At 38.7% G+C, this 20,379-nt stretch overlaps 1 protein-coding gene across 2 annotated transcripts; it reads left to right on the forward strand.

Moving 5' to 3' along the window:
- Positions 1–1,704: 1,704 nt before the first annotated feature.
- Positions 1,705–20,141, forward strand: fam107b (family with sequence similarity 107 member B). Of its 2 annotated transcripts, none has more exons than XM_079466114.1 (4): positions 1,705–1,898; positions 14,104–14,281; positions 18,554–18,710; positions 18,790–19,994. In XM_079466114.1, the coding sequence occupies exons 2-4, from the start codon at positions 14,154–14,156 to the stop codon at positions 18,907–18,909; spliced, it is 405 nt and encodes a 134-aa protein (XP_079322240.1). In that variant the 5' UTR covers positions 1,705–1,898; positions 14,104–14,153; the 3' UTR covers positions 18,910–19,994. The 2 variants fall into 2 exon arrangements, with proteins under 2 accessions (XP_079322240.1, XP_079322239.1); XM_079466113.1 differs by lacking the exon at positions 1,705–1,898 and adding an exon at positions 13,176–13,399 and having other exon boundaries at positions 18,790–20,141.
- The last annotated feature ends 238 nt before the right edge of the window (positions 20,142–20,379 follow it).

Consider the following 20,379-nt stretch of genomic DNA (forward strand, 5'->3'; position numbering starts at 1 on the left):
CGAGACCTAATATGTTCACAACGGTTTATGTTAAGTTTTTTTTCTCCTATATCTTATGGCACACAGATTGCCAAAGAGTGGCTTGGGATTTTGCTTTGCCTTGGGATCCGCAGATTCGGACCCCTCCCAAATTCCCGTAACTTCAACATATGTTCCCAAAAGCCTTGTTATGACTCACTCCTCTTTAGTGTTATGGAAGTCCTCTATGCACATGAGCTATGACGGTGTAATGTTTTACATCAGTTCATCACACTGAAACTGCCTCTGAGGAAGTCATTCATTAAATAGGAAAACATATAATTACTAGGGGAAAATATAGAGCCATCTGGTCCTTATCGCAAAATAAACCTTGACATGTGGAGCAGGACCCGGATGTTTTTGTAAGGTTAGATACGAACATTCACCTCCACGATAAAGAGCGAAAGTGAGAGAGATGCTGTCAAAATGACCACGGTTGCTGGTACTAAAGAAAAAACAATAATGATAAGTTAATATGAAAACACGCTGTGAAATATTTCACCCAAAAATGAAAATTCTGTTATCGTTTACTCGCCCTCAGATTGTTCCAAACCTTTATACACATTCTTCCTAACGCGGTCCGGTCAACCACATCTCTCACAACCTTCAAAAAACTACTTAAAACCCACCTCTTCTGTGAAAACTTGACAGACAAATGAAAAAAAGTACACTAACCCTTCTCTCAACAGGTATTGTTCCAGCTTTTGTTGAAACTAGTCACTTTCTATTAGCACACATTGTACTATTGATCTTGTATGACATATCGCTTATTGCTCCCCGAACTCTTTGTAAGTCGCTTTGGATAAAAGCGCGTCTGCTAAACGACTAAATGTCTTTGTTCTGCTGAACACAAAGGAAGATATTCGGAAGAATGTCAGGAACTAATCAGATCTCATCCCCCATCGACTCCCATAGTATTTATTTTCCATGCTGTGTTAGTAAATGGGTAAACAATCCCTTTAATAGATGTTAAAACAGTATACGTAATGTATTCCGAGTCAAATATGGTTATCTCCAAAAGTAAAAAAATGTAATGATCTTATTGGTAAACAGCTGGTTTATAGTATTTAAATCCATTCAAATTTGTATTTGTTTTTAATAAGGGATTAAATTGAATCTGAGAAAAGACAGACAAGGAAAGAAAGATGCGTAACGTTGCTTGTTGTATGCGATTGATGCTTTGCATGTCAGCCTCGTCTTCGACAGGAAACTTTTGTCTTGACACATATGTGCTCAACTGTCAAAGCGTCACCGGAAGTCCGATTCTAAACAGCACACGTCCCACGCGAGCACGTGGGATTACCAAAAGTGGTAAAAAAGGGCGGTCGGATGTTGGGCTGGTGAGGCTTTTGGGTACTTCTGTCCTTCATGAGCCTCTAATTTTAAATAACCCACTTGCCGAAACCAGGAACACAGTAAAATGTGATCGCGTGCTATTTCAAACACGTATTATTTCAAAGCATTTGACTTTGTATACACATTGCGAGTGATTTCAGTGAAAGCAATGTACGTCTAAATGAAGGGGTTTCGCTTTGTGCGGCTGCACACCCCTTTCCCCGCCCACTGATCCCGCGCCACGCCCAGTTAGCTTTCGGGGTCTCCCCGGCTCATGAATATGCATGAGCGCAAACGGGAGGAGCATCGCATGTGACTCGGGCGTTGGGTCATATAGTCCGCCCGCCCCCCACTCCAAGTATTAATTTACATTTGTAAGGGTCCCGTCTACATCTGAACTGTTTCCAGGAGAGAAGAAAACAGATTTAATAGACACACCTTAATAACAGGAGAGGTGGTCGTTTAACGAACTGATGCTTTTCCTTCTTTGGACGTCCCCACCGAGTCACTTGCTATAGAGAAGTACGCTCGGGGCTGAATTTGAGGTATGTGTGTGTTTCGATGTCTTTGGGAAACGCTTTGCGTCGAAACGCGATGGGGTGGCGTTAACCGAGACGCGCGTTACTGGAAACAGCGCATGTGAACGCAAGCATATGATGCACTTCTCAAAGTAATGCATGTATCGGACAACGACCAGAGGAGCGACAAAGCGCTCACACGCTTGAGAACAATGACAAAGAAATGTTACAAATATTGCACGACTGTTACAAAATGTTTGCGTTTATGTAACATTTGTAGCGAGTTGAATTTATAAACATCTGCCTTATTGTAAGGTAACTTTTATATTGGTTTGTGTGAAAATCTGTTGTATGTTATTACATAAATCGCAGTCCTACAATACTATATATGTTAGATGATATTTAACATGCGACGTTAAGTAGAGTGAGAGTTTAGGAGTTGGTTAGGGCAGGAAGCACATGGTATGTGTCATCATGTCATGGCTTGTCTCATTCACCGTTTACAGTCACTGCATATGCTTTGTCTTACACTATCCTGTCAATCTGCACGAAACAGAGGTGTCGTGCATTCAATATCAAATCCAGACAAACGTCATCTAAATACACGTACTCATGTAGATTGAGATTTGCGGATATAGTGTTCTATACTCTCAAATGAGTTTCGGGGATGTTGGGGGTAGGGAGTGGATGGTCCCCGGCCACATGTGTTTGTAATCTGGAGGCTGTTTTGTTAAAGCGTACATCTGTTTTTTGATCTTTGAACTAGTTTACCCATTCTAGCAGCCGTGACGTATTCCTTCTTTGTCTGCGTGGTTCCCTTATCTATTCCTTCGCATGCATGGTATCGTTCTCTATGTGGTTTCCTCCAGTAAAGTGAGAAAGACATACAGTCAGGGCTTCCCGTACGATGATGCTGTCCCCCGTGGACCAGAGTAGAGGACACTAGATGTAGTCACGCTGTGTCCTCGGTGCTTCAAAACAGCTGTTTTTCCGACTTCGGGTCGGGGGTTGGTCACTTCAGGCTGTGTCGCCTTCCCGTTCAACCCGTCCTGAATGATGTCCTCACATCAGCTCTGCTTTACAACCCATGGGGTCAACCCAGGTTAATTTATGCGGTGGTGTCATACTTTCACGCGGTTATTCAAAAAGGATGCACTTGTTAGAGACGCTTTTTGGTTTTCCTGTGGGATTCTCTAGTGTACTCTCACCGGCTTCGAAATGCATTGAAATATTAAACATTGATACTTGCTTGGCTAATTTCCCAGCAAAGGGGAAGTGTTCGGGAATGTTCATAGCTGGAATTACGTTTTTCATGCTCCTATGAGTCAGCATCACACTGAGATCAAGACTGGATTTTGTCTAAGCTGCTTATTGAACGCATGCATATGCAGAATATTTATTATCTTTACAAATATGGTGCTTTTGATGAACATCTTCCCGTTTATGGGGACTTCTGTATGTGTGCATCGATAATGGATCTTTGTTTTGGTCTGTGCGTTCACGTGTGCATGCGCGCATGTGCACGGCAGTTGTGAGTGATGCTGAGTGTGCTTTGTCCTTTTGTTATAGAGCTATGCTCGTCTCTTTTGTCCCCCTATATTGAACTAACTATTACATTCACCTTTGCTCAGTCTGTTATACATAAATGATAATAATTTTTATATGATGGCACATGCGCTTCTGTCAGATCTCTTCATTTATGGTACCATATTCATGAATGATTTGAAATGTTTGTGTTCTTTGTTTCCCGTTGTCATGGAATTCTTCAGTGACGTTTTCACTTTTTGATGTTTATGATGCTCTACTGTATTGTGTTGAAAATTAAGATGTTAGAATGAGTAGACAGATGTTAAAATGTGTTATGACATATGTGCTCTGTGAAAGTGTTGTGTTTATTACATCCGTTATTTCGACAAACAGAAGTGCAAACTGGTGCTTTTGTTTGCTCGTGAACAAAATAGTTTTTTCGGAAGAGCATTCTTCCAAATATCTTTCTCCTTGTTTCAAATCCTTTATACAGGGTTGGACTCGAGAGTGAGAAAATGACGACAGAAGTTTTATATTGGGGTGAACTGTCCCCTATATGAATGACGGTGTAGTAGTAATGCAGTTTTTGTTTATCTTCTGAATTAATTTGGGTCATTAAAAGCCTTATGAAGAACTACGCACAAGCTGTAGTATTTGCATGTTTGTGCATAAGTTTAAGGGTGTTTGCACATCATAGATCTGTAGAGTAATCCACACACGGACAGCTGTCTTTAAATCCTTCAGTCAGATCTGTCCAATAGCCGCCCGGCTGACGTTCTGTTGCTGCCATTGATTTTTTTCCTTCTTTAAATCAAACAAAGAAGCAAAACAATGAGACATTCCTCACTCTGTCTCTGCACACGTGGTCAAAGAAAGCTCACGGGGCAGAGAAGCAGGGCTATTTAGTGTAATTCATGACCACAGGAGAAATCGCAGATATGATTCGTGTTACTCTATAAGCAGTATAAAGAAGTTATCTTTGTTTTTATAGCTAGATTTTTATGTTTTATGTTTGTAGTACATGTGGAAGCTATTTGATCTGTTCTTTTTAAAGGCATATTTTATCCAAAAATTAAAATTCTGTTATCATTTAGTCATCCTTGATCCGTGAGAATTCCTTTCTTCTTAAAACACAAAAGAAGATGCTGGTAACTGAAACACAGCAGTACCCATTGACTTGCAATGGTTTTTTACATGGGTACCACCATTGTTCGGTTACCAATATTCGTCGAAATATATTTTTTAGTTTTCTGCGGAAGAAAGTCATACAGGTTTGAAAGGACAAGAGGCTGTAAATGTTGACAGCACTTTCATGTTTGGGTGAACTATCCCTTTAAAGAATTACTGTTCATTTTCGTTTTGGATTGTTGCTAGTTGGTTGCTATGGTATGCTGGACTGTTGTCAAGTTATTGCCACGGGGTTGCTAGGGTGATCTAAGTTGCTTGCTGGCCTAAAACAAAATAATATTGAATTTGTATATTTAATGTGTATTATCTTTATTGATTGAATAATTGATTTTTTATAAGATGTTTTCTTATAATTTTACCCCTTGATGTCTTTACTGCCTCCACTTGTTTTCTGTTATTTAGATAAACCACAGATGTCATGTTCTCAGTTCATCTGTTTTAACAGGTGATGCCAGGTCAGCAGTCTTCTTGTCTGTCTTTCACAATAGTCAATGGCAGCAGTTACACCGTGTCTACACCGGACGCGACCTGCTTGTTCTTTATGGGATTGTCGCACCGCACCGCTTCCAGAAGGAATAAAATGTAAAATTATAATGGGTTCTAATGTCTTTTGTTGTGACGTGCCCGTCACGTCCAGTGTAGACACGGTGTTAGAAGAGTGTGTGTGTTCTTGAGTTATTAGAATTTGCCCTATATGCACCATGTGTGTATGCTTTCATTGTAGATTTAGTTTTGGTGTATCATTTTTGTAAGTGTCATTTTGGCCTTTGTACCAAATTTACTCATAATTTATGAGATAACTTGAACATAATGGATTCGCAGTCACATCGCCCACATGAGCGGCACCACATGTCGGTGTGTCATAGCATGTGACATCATCCTTGCTCATATGAGCAAGTGCTGTCAGCTGTGTCGGTTCTGGTGTGCTGTGTGGTTTTCGTGACATGAAACCAGACATCATTTAAGAATCCTAAGTTTCACATCTTTACCCACATGTTTTCAAACATACATTAGCACCTCTTGCACGGCCTTTACCGTAATCTGTGACCCAGCAGGTGCTGGCCACAGCTGAGCGGAATCAATGGACCCACTGTTCGGTGGCCTTTGTTCTATAGAACGCAGTTGCTGGATCCATCATATACATGCTGACACACCTGACCCGTTCTGGACAGTTGCTGCACCCCCTGAACTGATGTCCATATGGGCAGGCGCTTTAATGGGGTGTTTAGTATAGAGGTGCTGCCTGGGATAAAGGGCTGTGTTATAGTAAAGAAAATGCGATATGCGATAGCATGCTTAATAATGCGGTATTCAATGTTTCTTTTTCTATCTGCAGCAACCTAAAACTTATAGAATATAGACCACTTCGCAAGATGTAAACACTGGTCCAGAAGGACTTCCGGATTCAGTTTTATAATAAAAAAAAAAACATATACTACATATACATAATTTAAACTACAAGAAATCCGTTTCACATTTTGATTTAGTTAAAAATGTTCTGTTATTTGCGTTTTGTTCAACCATTGTGTAGTGTTAAAAAAACTAAAACAGGAAGTGTTTTGGATCAGCACTCTTTACGTTGTCTAAATTCAAAAAGTTATGTATATTCATAATTCAGTTATTGCAAAATATTGCAATATGCAGGGCTGTGCAGTAACATATATGTTGCATACGGAAAAATCGATCTATGCTACAAATAAATTAATAGTGTAGCACACGTGTGCGATACAGTTTGCCAGGTGCATTAGACAAAGCCGCTTGTTTGTGTGAAGTGCATTTGTTGTTGTGCTTGTTCGCGTGTTGAGGTTAACTTATGCGCCCCACTATTTATTTTCGTTTTGCGATTTAAACCTGTTTTCTGGCTGCATCGAGTCCATTGATCTAAAGCCCCACGATCTGCGCAATGTGGGAAAAGATAGAAGGAATCACGAAAGCGGAAATCTACCATTTTTAAAATGTCCTCTGCATGTCTATGAGTGAGTAAGTTGCACACTTTAACATGTTACAAGCTTGACGCTTATGGATTTCTTTGTATCTTACTATACAAGGACATGAACTTCATCCACAGAGTTGTTCTTAGTTTATTGTACGAGCATTTCACTGTTTGTGTAAAGCTACTTTCAAACAAGCTAAAGCTCAAACGTCTTTGCGACCACCTGCCAAAATAAAAGTCTGTTTCATTAACCAGATGATAAAATAATGAACTGGTAGTAAATGTATAAACTGTTGTAAACAGTATAGTATACTTTAATATTTACTATAATGTTCAAATATACTATAGTACACAAGACCTTTACTGGAATCCACTGTGTTAAATACTGTAGTATACAGTATTTTTATGGACAAATGTATTTACTACTCTATAGAAGTGCATTGAAAAAAAGGACCTTTTCTACAAAACTTTAAAACTATTTAGCAGCGGTGCTATGTGCAAAGAAAGTTAACGTACATCCTATATATATTGCGATATATACATTTGCAATATTTTGATAATTCTGATACATTGCGCAGTCCTACTGGGAAAGGTTTATACTCTACTGATTCAAAGCTAGGTTGACAGATAAGATATATTACAGACAAATGTCAGCCACCCCCTCCCCATTACTCTTTCAATGTGTAGTTTATACAGGCCTATATAATATTGATCTATTCAGCTCTAAATGGGACACACACCACATGCTTGCTGCTATCTAAAAAAGAATAACGTTTTAAGTCTTCTATTCTATGATCCTACACACACATCGGCCGCACCTAAGTTACATAGTTCACACTAGACTACAAATAAACTCGACAAGGCTATGTTTTAAGTTAAAAGTTTGTCTATTTGTGGTTTGACAGTTTGCTGTTTTTTTGCTGATGGGTGTTCTGTGTGTTCTGAACGATGTGTTCTGTGCTTATCCTCAAAATGCAAGTATTTGTTTTTTGGTTACACAGCTGAAGTGTAGAAGTGCGAAACTTGAAAGCCAACTGAGAAAAAGTTTTGTGTGGTTGGTTAGTGGATAAACGTTACAGGAAGTTGGTTTGAATTACATTTACAACCACAGAAAAGGGTAAAGATACGAATGTGTGCCTTTCCTGTATCTCAGTGGTAAGAGCATTGCGTTAACAACGCAAGGTTGTGGGTTCGATCCTAGGGGATAGCAGATACCTATGTAAAATGTATAGGACGATCTTTGGATAAAAGCGTCTGCCAAAATGCCTAAATGTAAATGTTGAGCGTTGGTGGGACTTAAATCAAGTTGGTGCGATGTTAACAATCACATCCTGTCATAATGTTACCCCACCCAGACAATGGAGACACAAAAAGTTTGTGGTAGTAGACAAGATTTTCATCTGTTGTCATGCAAATTAACAGCGAACGCTGTAGATCAGTCACATAGATCTTTTTATATAACTGATGTCGCTGTCTTTTCTGTTCTTCTGTCAAACCCTGGGATTGTACTTGCATGCAAATCCACTGGAGGACGTGATTGAACCGTATTGGCCATGGTTGAAAGCCTTTGCTATATTTTAGAAGGTTTTTTTAGAAGCTCATAATGCAGATGCAAATTACAAATTTATGCATCTGGCAGATGATTTGATCTACAATTTATAGTGCATTCAAGCTATAAATGACCTGGGACTCGAACCCATGAGCTTTATAAGAAAGTCTACAGGAATATTGCCATGTTTTGCTTTAAAAAAAAGAATATCATCAAAACATGTTAGTGTATCTGTTCAGAATTATGTTTTTTAAACAATATTCTAAATAGAAATGCAATATAAGACAGGATTTATAAGATGTTTAAAGTTGAATGGTCTCATATAGGACCACAAGTTTACGCACATAAACATGCATGCCATTTCCTTTTCTCAGTGTGTTGCAGTGACCCAGCATCTCATCACATGACCTTATTCTCTGGTGGGTTACTTAAGGTCAGGCTTTGAAATGTCAGAGGTCTTTTACTTGGCAGGAACTTTACTTAAGACTCCACTGTAGCTTCAAAACACATTGTGTTGTTTTCTGTGCGCAGTTTTGTATAGCAGCCGTGATTGTGAGGTTTTTTTACAGCCACCAGGGGTCAGCACAAAGTGAAGAGATTCAGGTATTGTGATGTATTATTTTTCTATCAAAACAAGCGGGTCTGTGTTTGACCAGATTGAAGTCTATTGGTTTGAGAGAGACCACCAATCCCCTCCCATTAAAGGGAATGCCCAGGTGGGTATTCTTGTTTCTTAGTGTTATTGAACTTATTTTTTCATTTGAATGCATGATTTAGTGGGGACGATGCGTTTCAAATTGTCATAAGTGTGACTTCTGACCCCCCAAAAGGAACCAATTACTCTCTCCATCGCCCTCTCTCTTTTCCTCTCTCTCTCCTCCCCACCCCGCCGTGGGAACCCCCGCAATATATGTGCTTCAACATTTTCAGTTGGCCCGGCTAAAGGAAATCGAGATACGCACACATTTCACTCGAATGTCATCTGTGTTTATGTGTGTATATATTTGTGTAATGCAGAAACACTTCCACAAAAGCTTTTCGTTGGTATTTAACCTGGAATATTTTCATCCGTGGCAGATCTCTCTAGCGTTAGTGGTCTAAATCATTCCTGTACCTTGGGAAAAACGGTTCATAAGAAAGCCATCATCTGGAGGATAGTTGATACGAAATGATACTCCTGTGGTCTGTAAGAATGGGGGTAGGTGGGGGGGGGCAGGACATGGGGGTGGGGGGATGGTTCAGAATGTCTTTATGCTGAAAATGAAGAGCGATTTGACCAATAGGGGTTAAAACTGAGGTTGCAATTTGGAAAAGGGTGAAAGACCTTATGAAATAAAAAAATCAATGCGTTTATTGGCATTAGAAATGAACAGGTTATTAACGATAGATGAAAGTGACAATGTGCTTGTGAAAGGGTTTTTGGGATTAGGGAGGGGCTAATGTATCCTCCTGCTGCCTGTAAACGGTGCCCAATAAGGGTCAGATGGCACCGTAGACTGCCAGCTGCTCCCTGCGGCATTCTTCCTAGTCTAGATCCCTAATGAGGGCTTGTGAACAGGAACAAAGACATGCCGTCCTCATCTGTGTAGCTGTGTGCAAAAATTCATGTAGTAAATAGCATATTTTTCTTCTTTAACGTGCAACCAAAATGGGAATGTTTTTGCTTTTCCTGTTACTGCCGCCCCACGTGTGGGCTCTATTGCAGATGACTGGAAATAAAAGCTTGATTGATTGAGGTTGTGCTCGCCCTCTGCTCTGTGCGTTTATGCGCTTATATAGGGTCAGGTTTTAAGATTGTGATTTTTGGATGTCAGTCATGTGACTACACGGGGATCTAACTATAAACACAGATCCAAATGATGTCATTGAGGAGCTCTTGTTTGCTCCCGCTGGGATTGGTTATTGTTGTGGCTGGTGCTGAAAGGAAGGGTGTATAAATGTGATGTTTATATTTTCTCTCTTCTGAAATACCGCAGTCTGTTATTCTGGAAGTGTGTGGGCATGGGAGTTTACACACATGCTGTGTTTTTGTTTCTATGATGGAGTTAATAAAGGCCTTTCGAGTCATAAAGTTCAATAAATGTCCCACATTGCCAGTGAGCAGTTTTATTTATTCTGCATTCAACAATGCCTGAAAAAGCAGTCCAGACATCTTGATGGGGACTTTCCATTGACTCTTTTTTTTTTATGGAGCTAATGATATTTTGTTCCCTTTAACCCTAAATTTGGCCTATGCTGAAAGAACCATGTGATATTCAAGAACTTGATGAAAAAATGTAACGTGCAATTTATGATATAATATTAATAAGTTTGTAAATTATATGAACTAAAGCATCACCCCATCTGCATTGACCTAAAACGCATCATACGTATCTTTTTAAAGAATTAGAGGAACAGTTCACCCAAAAATGACAAATCTGTGTTCATTTACTCACCCCGAAGTTGTTCCATAAATGTAAAGGTTTAGTTGAAGCAGGGCGTTCTTTAATGCACGCATGAATGCCAATATGCAGTGTGATGTCCACTACATGTAAGTCCATGTTGTGAAACAGGTTATCAAACTAAGAACCTGCAAACAGATGCCCGTCTAACACGTCAGACATTTTAGAAGCAGCCCCTGCATACACAAAGATCAACAAAGAAAGGAAAATGCTCCGATAGGATTTGCAAATTAAAAGAGGTGGTTCTATACAAAGTCACTCTGAAAGTGCACTGAAATGACATGTAGGTCTGACATGTTAACACTTGGCTTTGAACACGGCTGTTTTGCATAGAGTTGTTGTTAGGGGTTGGCGATCGGACGATCTTAAATCACGATTGATCTCGAAGGCGTCCTCAATCCACTTTTCAATGGAATTGAGAGGATCATGATCTTGTCTGTCGTCTTAAACAAGAGGTGTTCGACATCATTCACACTTCGCAGACACATTGATGTATAACATTGAAGCACAGCGAGTTGCTTTCAAATCACTCTCGCTGTGGTGCGAGGTCTCATGCGTGCGATTCAGTTTTGACAGATTGGCTTGTTTGTGAAGTGTGTTTGTCCTTGTGCTTGTTTCTGTGTGACGTTTATCGATGGCGCACCGCTAATTCACTTAGACTAAAGCTATTTTGTTATTGATACTCGTTCACCGGCTGCATTGAGAGCATATATATCTAGAGCCCTATGATTTCCGTGATGCAGACGCAACTGAAAATACTATCGTCACTGAACAACACGTACTGAAAGCGTCTAGTGTGGAAGCGTCTTGATGACAACCCGTCAAAATAGAACACGGGTTAACCTAAACGCTCGAATGAAAAAATACTTCTGTGTTCTGTAGTATTTGATACAGCAAAATGTGGTATTCTTGTTGTGAATAGATCAACTGAAGTATACTTTATTATTTAATATAGTAAGGTTAAAAAACACTAGTTTATCTAGGAATTTTTCTGCAGTTTACTATAGGCCTAGTAAATACTACAGTATTTTATGTGGACAGATATTTTACTATTGTATAGAACAAAATGGACAACACAGAACAATAAAAAATGGATAAAACCAAAAAAATATGGCCCTAATTCATCCATTTGTATATCCAGTAACATGAATGTCTTTTGTTGTTAATCCAGTCTATTTATGTCACGATCTGCATTTGTGGTTTGCAAAGATGATAACAGGCCTTTTTGTGCTTCCTGTGCTACAAAACGTTAAAACCCCCGTAGCACCAGTGATATATGCTAAAAAGTGAATGCACAGCCCTGTATTTCAATTCAGATCGTGGATGGAGGTTCTTTGTTATGAAGATCGTGATATGCTTTTTGGGACGATCGCCCAGCCCTAATTGTGGTGGTTACCATAGAGACGTGTGTGACCTGAACAGGGTTGAAAAATGCAGCTCCGTAATTAGCAACTAGAAACTTTTATTAAACACACTTGTTCCCTGTGAAGAAAATGATGAAAAAGCAATGCACCGCAACCACGCTCCGAACGCATGAACGTTAATGGCCTGCAGTTCGCATTTTAGAGAAACAATCAGTTAAGATCTTATAAAGGACGTGTTGTTGTTGAATTTGCAGAACTTTTTGAAGATGTTTCAACACGCCCCGGTGGCAAACGTAACTAGACTTTAATCTGAAAAGGAAGTTTGACTACAAGATCGAAAACATGCTTTTATAATTAATCTGTTTTCACGCAGTGGTCGAAGCTTCAGCATTAGGTCAGTCTGCCATCATTCTTGTCCCGAAGGTGTTCTTCATGAACACATAATGCAATTATTGGTTATAAATACATTAAGGTGACATACGATATGCATGTAAACATGCCATGACGGGAAATACTAAAGACGTCGCAATAAAATCTCCTTTTAACATATGTAATGCACACCAGTGACCACATTGCAGATGATGACAGTTTTAAAAAGAGAGGGACAACATGCACTTTTTTTGTGATGCCACAAATTAATCTCCCTTTTTTATATATCGACAAAAACAATTGATTAGGGTACAAAACATTTGCATGTACATGTTTCATTACTGTCAAAGGTATACGTGTAGTTCTTTAAAACTCCAAATCCAAAATAAACAATGCAATTGTAATTATTTGTGTAATTCACATGACATCATATGATACAAATATGGCTTTCAGTTGGCTTTTTAAGCTCTTTTCCTCTTGATGCATTCAGAAAGTCTTTGTGGTGTTCTGCAAAATAATATAAAGAGATTTAGCATCACTTGGCTCGCGGCTGGTTGTCGGCGTCCTCTAGTGGCCATGAGGTACATTACACAGCGCAGATGTTTTCTCACTTCACCCAGACGTCATGCGCCGAATGACATCAAAGTGGATCTGCGCATGGTCCTCGCAGTCAGTTTTAACATTTTATAAATGCGTCATTCCCCTATTTTATAATGTCATGTTTACTTGTTCTAAAATAAAATAATAATGTCTGTAAAGTGTGCTCAAATGTAGCCCTGTAATCCATTTCCTAAATGAATCAACGTGTAAACTCACTACAGTAACCATTCGGAATGTGTCCATATCTGGAAGCAAAACTGCGTGAATATTTGCTTTAGGAGTGTCTATCGTTTATCAGCGTATATTTGAGGCGAGACTCGTTGATGTTTATATATCACAAGATAACAGAGATGTTTGAGGGATGGGAGGGCTGTTGGGTGACACAGGAGGAGTCAGAAGAGCGCTGTTTATAGAGCACATCTCTCTCATGCACGCTCAGAGCTGCTGAGACTTTCATTCAGTTAGGACCAGTATTGTGCTTGGTGCTTACCTGAGGTTTTATTCAGACGCAGAGATGACTACCATGTTTAGATACCCTGTGTTTCCAGTCCTTCCAGGTGAGATTTGAGATAAATCTGCATACTTTAACATAGTTGGGTTATATTAGTTCCAGTTTTTGTCGTATTTACTGAGGACTATTGCACATAATGTGTTTATTTCAACATATAGCTTAGGTAAATACAGGTTTTTGATGGCAACATTTTAGTTCTGAATGATATATGCTTGCTTGCTTTGTTAATGTGGAACCTGTTGATGAATAATAGTTACATTTATTAATTGTAAATCGATTGGAAATAAAGTGTCTGCTTAAATGAGGAAACGTCACAACCATGTGAGATTAATGTCGCATTCATTGTCTATTCTTGTACGATAACCATAAGCTAGAGAGAATAATACCTTTATTCATTTATTGCAATGCAAGTTTCAGCGAAAACAAAGGTTTAGATATTTAATAATCATTATCATAAATATATCATATAAAAACTATAATTTATGTGACTAATAAAGTTGGTCGTAAATCTAGCTATCTCTGTAAACATCGAAGCGTTGATTGATATTGTTATTATGATAAAGCTCAGTGTTCTCATGTGTGCCGTCTGTATGTTTACTAGGTAATAATAGCAAATATACCTTAATGCCCTGTTGACGGATGTTCAGTTCTCTGTACATTGTTGTGGTTCTGTTCCTTTAAAAAACAATTCACATAATTGACAAGGTTTAATGTTTCAAAATCATGGTGTCGTTTCTGTTTCTCCCTCAGGTCTGGACCTGACAGAAATACCAGAGGGATTATCTCGCGTGCGGAGCATCATGGCCGAGCCGGACTACATGGACGGGGACAGCGATGAGCTGGTCAAACCCCAGAAACTCATCAACCCGGTGAAGACTTCCAGAAATCACCAGGACTTGCACAGAGAGCTTCTCATGAACCAGAAAAGGTGACTCCTGTGGTTTTCATCGTAATAGTTTTCCTTGTCTTGATATCATCTTCTAAATGTTCTCGCTACAGCATTGCTCTGCATGTTTCTTCTCCTCACGCAGTGTCATTATCGTCTTCACTGCAGACTTGCTTTGTTCAGATAACGCTGTGTTCCCATATGACCATATACAGTATAAACTCTGTTACAATATTGAGGATTTTATGGAGAAGCCGATAGCAGTCTTCCTCCTTGTTTTTCTTATCTGATGAGTAATATACAGCTGGCTAATCATTAGTTCAACAAACCAAGGCGGGATGATCACAAACTTTGAATAAAACACTGAAATCTTGAATCTTCTTTTTACATATCCATCTTGAATGCTTGATTCTGATTGGTCAACCGCGACATTATTTTCAAATAACAACCCCTCAAAACTAATAACACCCTTTAACCCGGATGCCGCAAATCCTTTTGAGAGGGGCAGTTTAATATGACACAAAAATTCATTATAAATATGTCTTTTGACAACATATATGACATTATATTCACAAATGATTTGCCTGTTTGTGACGTTTGACTGTTGTTTCTTACTTTAAAACCGAAAGTGAACAGCTTTTCCTCGTGGAAGGTCTGCATTCGGTAAAAATGAGCTAATAAAATATTTCAATTTCACATTTTATGTCCAGTTTTCTTCCTCATGTGGTCAAGTAGCCGTGTAATAAGCGGGATAATGTACAAGCGGGCGGCTGTTATCGCGAATTAGCCCCTTCAGTGTGATACAAGACCCTCCGCTTCGCGTCGAGTTTAATGATCATCACACAAAATATTTGACATCCAATTGACCGATCACAATCAAGTATCATATAAAGCTCTGCAATACATGGATTCTAATGTGGCATTCACAGATGTCTTCTACTGTTGCATATTTAACAAATGGATTCTTGAAAGCTGATGCTACCCAGGAGGCTCTCTGAGTAAGATACATGTTCCTGGTCTGTCTGTGTTTGTGGCCTGTTTCTAGGTTGTCAAGGACTTGGAAAAATGCAATAAGTCATGGTCAAGGGTTTGAGGCATTTCTGTGTATTTATTTCTCCCAGTTATTAGGAAGATTCCTCGGAGATTGAAGATGTTCTTGTAGCTCTAATAAGTCACAGCACAAGACGTTCGTGTTGCAATACCACGCACGCAGACAGATTACATAAACACCGTTTATTCTCACATCCCACTGTTGTTCGTTCTCATGCCAGTCTTTGTTTGGAATGTCGTAGACACATTAGGAATGACATCTAGTGAATCTGTATAAAAAGTCTCATTAAAACTTACGGTAAATTTGTGTTTGTGTGGAATTTGTTTTATACCTTGGGATGTCCTGTCCTGATAGTTATTAAAAATCTAAAATGTCATAAAAAGAAGATATTTTGAGGAAGATCTTAGCTGTGTTGTGTCCATGTGTTGTGTTGAAATTACATGAGGGTGAGTAAACTATATATATATATATTTTTTTTAAGGTAAACAATCACTTCAAACATATGCTCACCAGTTTTACTTACTTAGAATTGTTATGCTTTTATAGGAATTATTTGTGTATATGAATGATTGTGAATAGGAATGATTTATCCGTTTTATTCAGATTTTGCAATGATAATGCTTAATTTTATCCAGAATGAGATCAATATAACACATTTTAGGTTTTGTGTGGATGAAGATACAGTTTATGGTATTGAAATCATTCCGCACAAAGACTGCAATCTGCTTTACTTTTGTTAAACGTGCCATCTGGATTTCTTTTCAACGTAAATTCACCTTTTCCTCACATACGAGAATTGATCCCAGAATGATCTCAACAAGTGCAAGACACAGAAGCTCGGGTATCTTTTTAGGGAGATGTTAAGCTACTAAGGAAGTCAGTCTTTTAGCCACAATACTGTGTTAGAGAATAATACTCGTTATATTGAAATATAATTCCTCTTTAGTCTTATGAAAGGGCGGGTTGAGCCCACCTGATGGGCCTGTGAGGGTGCGTAAAACGAAAAGGTCTGGAAAACACTAATATAATCATTGCGTAATCCTGGAGATTATTAAGCGACTCGGAGGGGGCTACAGTTTCAGTCTTCACCGACACATACTTGATAAGAACTGGAAACGAAGACTGCAAGTGCACGATCTGTTTTTGGGAAAGAGAACATTCGCATCATCTTAATGGGATTAGTTCCAGCTGTGGTGCTCGGAGAGATGCTAAAAGATCTAGAGTTACATAAGAAGGATTACAGCATCCCCTAGACATCCACCCCACCCTTTTCTCTCCCTTTCTTTCTCTCTCGCCAACCTTTTTTCTGCCCACCCTGTTGTACACAAGCACTCAAAAGTGTTTCTGGATACAAGTAATGTTACAAAATGTACAGCCAGGGCAAAAGGTAAAGAACGAAGAGTGATGGAGAGATGGAGGTCACACTATATATAGTCTGTTGCATCATATATTAGATAACGCATTGTGTTGGGGGGGGGGGGGTGGGCAGGGGATAGCTCGGACTCTTTTGGGTAATCGAGCCCAGCCTGTTTCTCTTTCTTTTAGAATCTTCATTCCTCTTAGTTTCTTTCTCACATTGCAGTTATTTTGTCCAGCTGTCTGTGATGAGTAACCAACACAAGCAGGGACAGAACGGACGTTTCGAATGGTTTCCAAGGCACTCGTGTGTTCCTGCAGGCGGTACTGTTATGTAAATCCCTGCCTGCATACTGTGCCATTCCTGTAATTGTTTCTACCTTCATGTAGTCATGCGTGGCCTATTCTGTTCACAAAACGGCAGATTGCGATCTTTCCATCCAAGATAGAGCGATTAAAGTGAAATGTGGCGAACCAATGGTCAGTTCAAAAGTTCATTTTAAATGTCCTATAACATAACAAACAGACCGTTTTACAGAGCCAATGCATTGTTTATCCCTAAAGAAAATGTGATGGAAACTATCGTCTTATTGGATGAATACAAATGTAATCATTAAACCTGAATTGTAAAGCAATAAATAGTTTTCCAGTTTCTGATTGATTCCTTTTATCAGACTTGTGATACCAAAAGCACCTTTATAGTTTCCACAGCTCCTATGTAAATAATTAGCCAAACATCTGTGCGTGACTTATGTCTGACCTGCTGTTGTTTTTCCTTTGTTTCACAGTGGAAATGTGAAGCACACAGTGCAATATGAGTTTTCTCAAGCTATTGTAATGAAGGAGGGAGAAAGTGACACAATGTCCTAAAAGTAAATTGGTGACATGACACTGAAAATACAGACGGGGAGCTATTGTCTCCGCTGGGAGAGGTGTTTTTTTGGTATTCCCACCTCTGAGGCATATTGTTATATAACCTCTGGCCAAACCGCTGAAACACTGTATTTCATGTGTCCAAAGCCCTGATATTCTCATCTTTTCCTTTTTTGTCTGTATACAAGTCCAGACAGGTCTACAAATTTTGGCTTGGAAGGCTACGAATCCCTTCCATGAATTAGAGATGGGATATGTTTTATGTTTTACAGAATAGTAGTAATCAGCCTGCAAAATCCCAGAATAGATAGAAACTTAGAATAGATATATCGAAACATTGTAATATATCAAGAAATTGCCTGATAAATGCCAAGAAAATATTTTTGCAAATTCTAGACAAAAGAAGACTATACTGATATTATCCATATTTGTGTAATATGCAGATTTTACTGTAAATAGACCGTACAAAGTTTGCTTCTCTATTTTGGGTCAAAGATAGTGTTTTGGCATGAAGAGAATTGTTTGAAACCTTTAATAAATAAATACATTTTGCCATTTTGTTTGGTGGCACAAGTGATGCCCATTCTAATCGCATTAGATTGCTGTTTTTACTTTTTACTTTATTGCATCTGCTCTCTAAATGTTAATTTATCAACCTGTATTTCAGTTTTGGTGTATATGAATATATTTTATCAAAACTACTTGCTTCAGTCTTGAAAAACATGAGGTCAAGTATTGCACAACAAAGCAAAATACTCTAGGCGTACTTACCATTTTTTTATCTATAAAACGCACCAAGTCATCTATCCATCATTCCGGATTACAGTATGTGGGGCAATCAGGATTTTCACTGAGAAGTTCACAGTCGACCCGCTCATTATGTAACCGCATGGATTAATATCTCTAAACTGTGCTACATTCTCGTCTCCACTGATCTATAACATTGAGTGAAAAAGATGCCGTCATGGGCATTTATCGCTTAAAATAATCAAAAATAATATTGCTGACTCTCCGGTTGTCTCCCTGTCTTGCAGGGGTCTTGCGGCACAGAACAAGCCCGAACTTCAGAAGGTGATGGAGAGGAGGAAGAGAGAACAGGTGCTGAAGTCTCAGAAAGAAGAGCAGGAGGCTCACAAGAAAAGATCAGACCTTGAGATCGAGCTCATGAAGAGACGAGAGACACTTGAACAGGCAGGTCTCCTCCCATGTAACACGCACACACATTATGAGTATATCCAGAAATGATTGACCCTCTTTTTTCTCCATTTAGCTGGAACTGGAACAACAGAAGATGGAAGAGGAGCAGGAAAACACTCCGGAGTTTGTCAAAATGAAAAGCAATCTAAGAAGAACCAAACTGGAGGTGGATAGCCAGGAGCGTGCCACTTAGGAACCGTTCCCGTGGCATGACAAATAGACTGTGGTTTGTGGGGATTTCCTGGCGTTCCTCCCCCATGTGTCCCTATGAAACAAATGACTAGAATGGTTCCTATTGCCTGCTTGCAAAGACACAACCAGTATTCACTCACCTCTTTTCCTGAACAACCATCACAAATAAAGAGGATTAAAGAATAAATAACACGCATACACAAACTCTTGGCACATGGTTGGAGCCTCTATCCACTGGTTGACCGGCTTCAAAGAACATGCATGGCGGAACAAACACAGTCAAAACTTTCAAATTTGTTTTTTTGGAGGGGCACATATTTTTTTACTATTATTTTATGTTCAAAAGCCACGACGGGACACTGGATGGACTCTTTTAAGCCAAAATAATACGCTTTTATTTATGTTCAGCGTAAGGGCTCTTCATTTCCACGAATCACAATCTCCTCTTGGTTGGTGATTACGTAAACTAAATAGGAAATTTCAATGCAAGTTTTTCTCGTGTGATGCACCATGTTTGCTTTTGTAAATTGTAATATATGTGCGCTCCCTCTGCTCATAAGCAATACTAGTTCTAGGTTCGTGAGTTTTCTTTACAAATATTTTGTTATACCTTTTTTAAAATGAACATGTTACTAATAAGTTAATACATTTTAGTTTAACGTGATGTTACATCTGATTTTTCCTCAATTGAATGGTAGCCGTTTGCAATCAGAAAAGCTAGAAGAGATCATTTAATATGTTTATTAATGAAAAGAGACACATGGTTTTGTGTATTGAGCCAATAAATAACCACTCCTTGTGTTCCCTTAAAACGTTCTTTTAATAAATATTATTTTATCATGTTAAATTCTTTCTTTTTCCAATGTCTATATGACCAGTAAGTGCAAGTAATACTACATAATGGTTTTTTCACTTAAACTGAAGAATTTATACAAATGAATGTCTGATAAAGGAACTTTAATGCGTAAAAGTGGATGAAAGAATGTAAACTTTGAATGAAGAAAACAAGGTAGGAGTTGATGAGATATCTGCGCATTCCACAAAGAAAAACTATCCTTCTAAAAGGAATAAACATTGAGACTACTTGACTATAAAATGAAGGTGATGTTTTGCTCTTATTAGTATTTGATTAGTATTTTAAGTGCACATTAAACTGTGCTAAAGTGATTTGAGAATGACCGCATCATTCACAATATGATTAAACTGCTGTAAATAAGCAGTAGAAATGAAAGCAAAACTAAACCTTGTGAATTCTCATTTCTTACACAACTACCATCTAGTACAGCTGGTAGAAATTGGGTTAAGAGAACTAACTAAGTGTGTGAAGATAGTTGTATAGTACAATTGTTAAATTGTACAAAACACCAAATAACAAGAATAATCTGTTTTCTGCCGTATCTGTCCAGCAGGGCGCTCTGTATTATCTCACACTCTTTAGGGCATTAGGCCTATGGCCTAAAGAAAAATATTC

The sequence above is a fragment of the Barbatula barbatula genome, assembly GCF_947034865.1.
Source record: "Barbatula barbatula genome assembly, chromosome: 10".
NCBI lineage: Eukaryota > Metazoa > Chordata > Actinopteri > Cypriniformes > Nemacheilidae > Barbatula > Barbatula barbatula.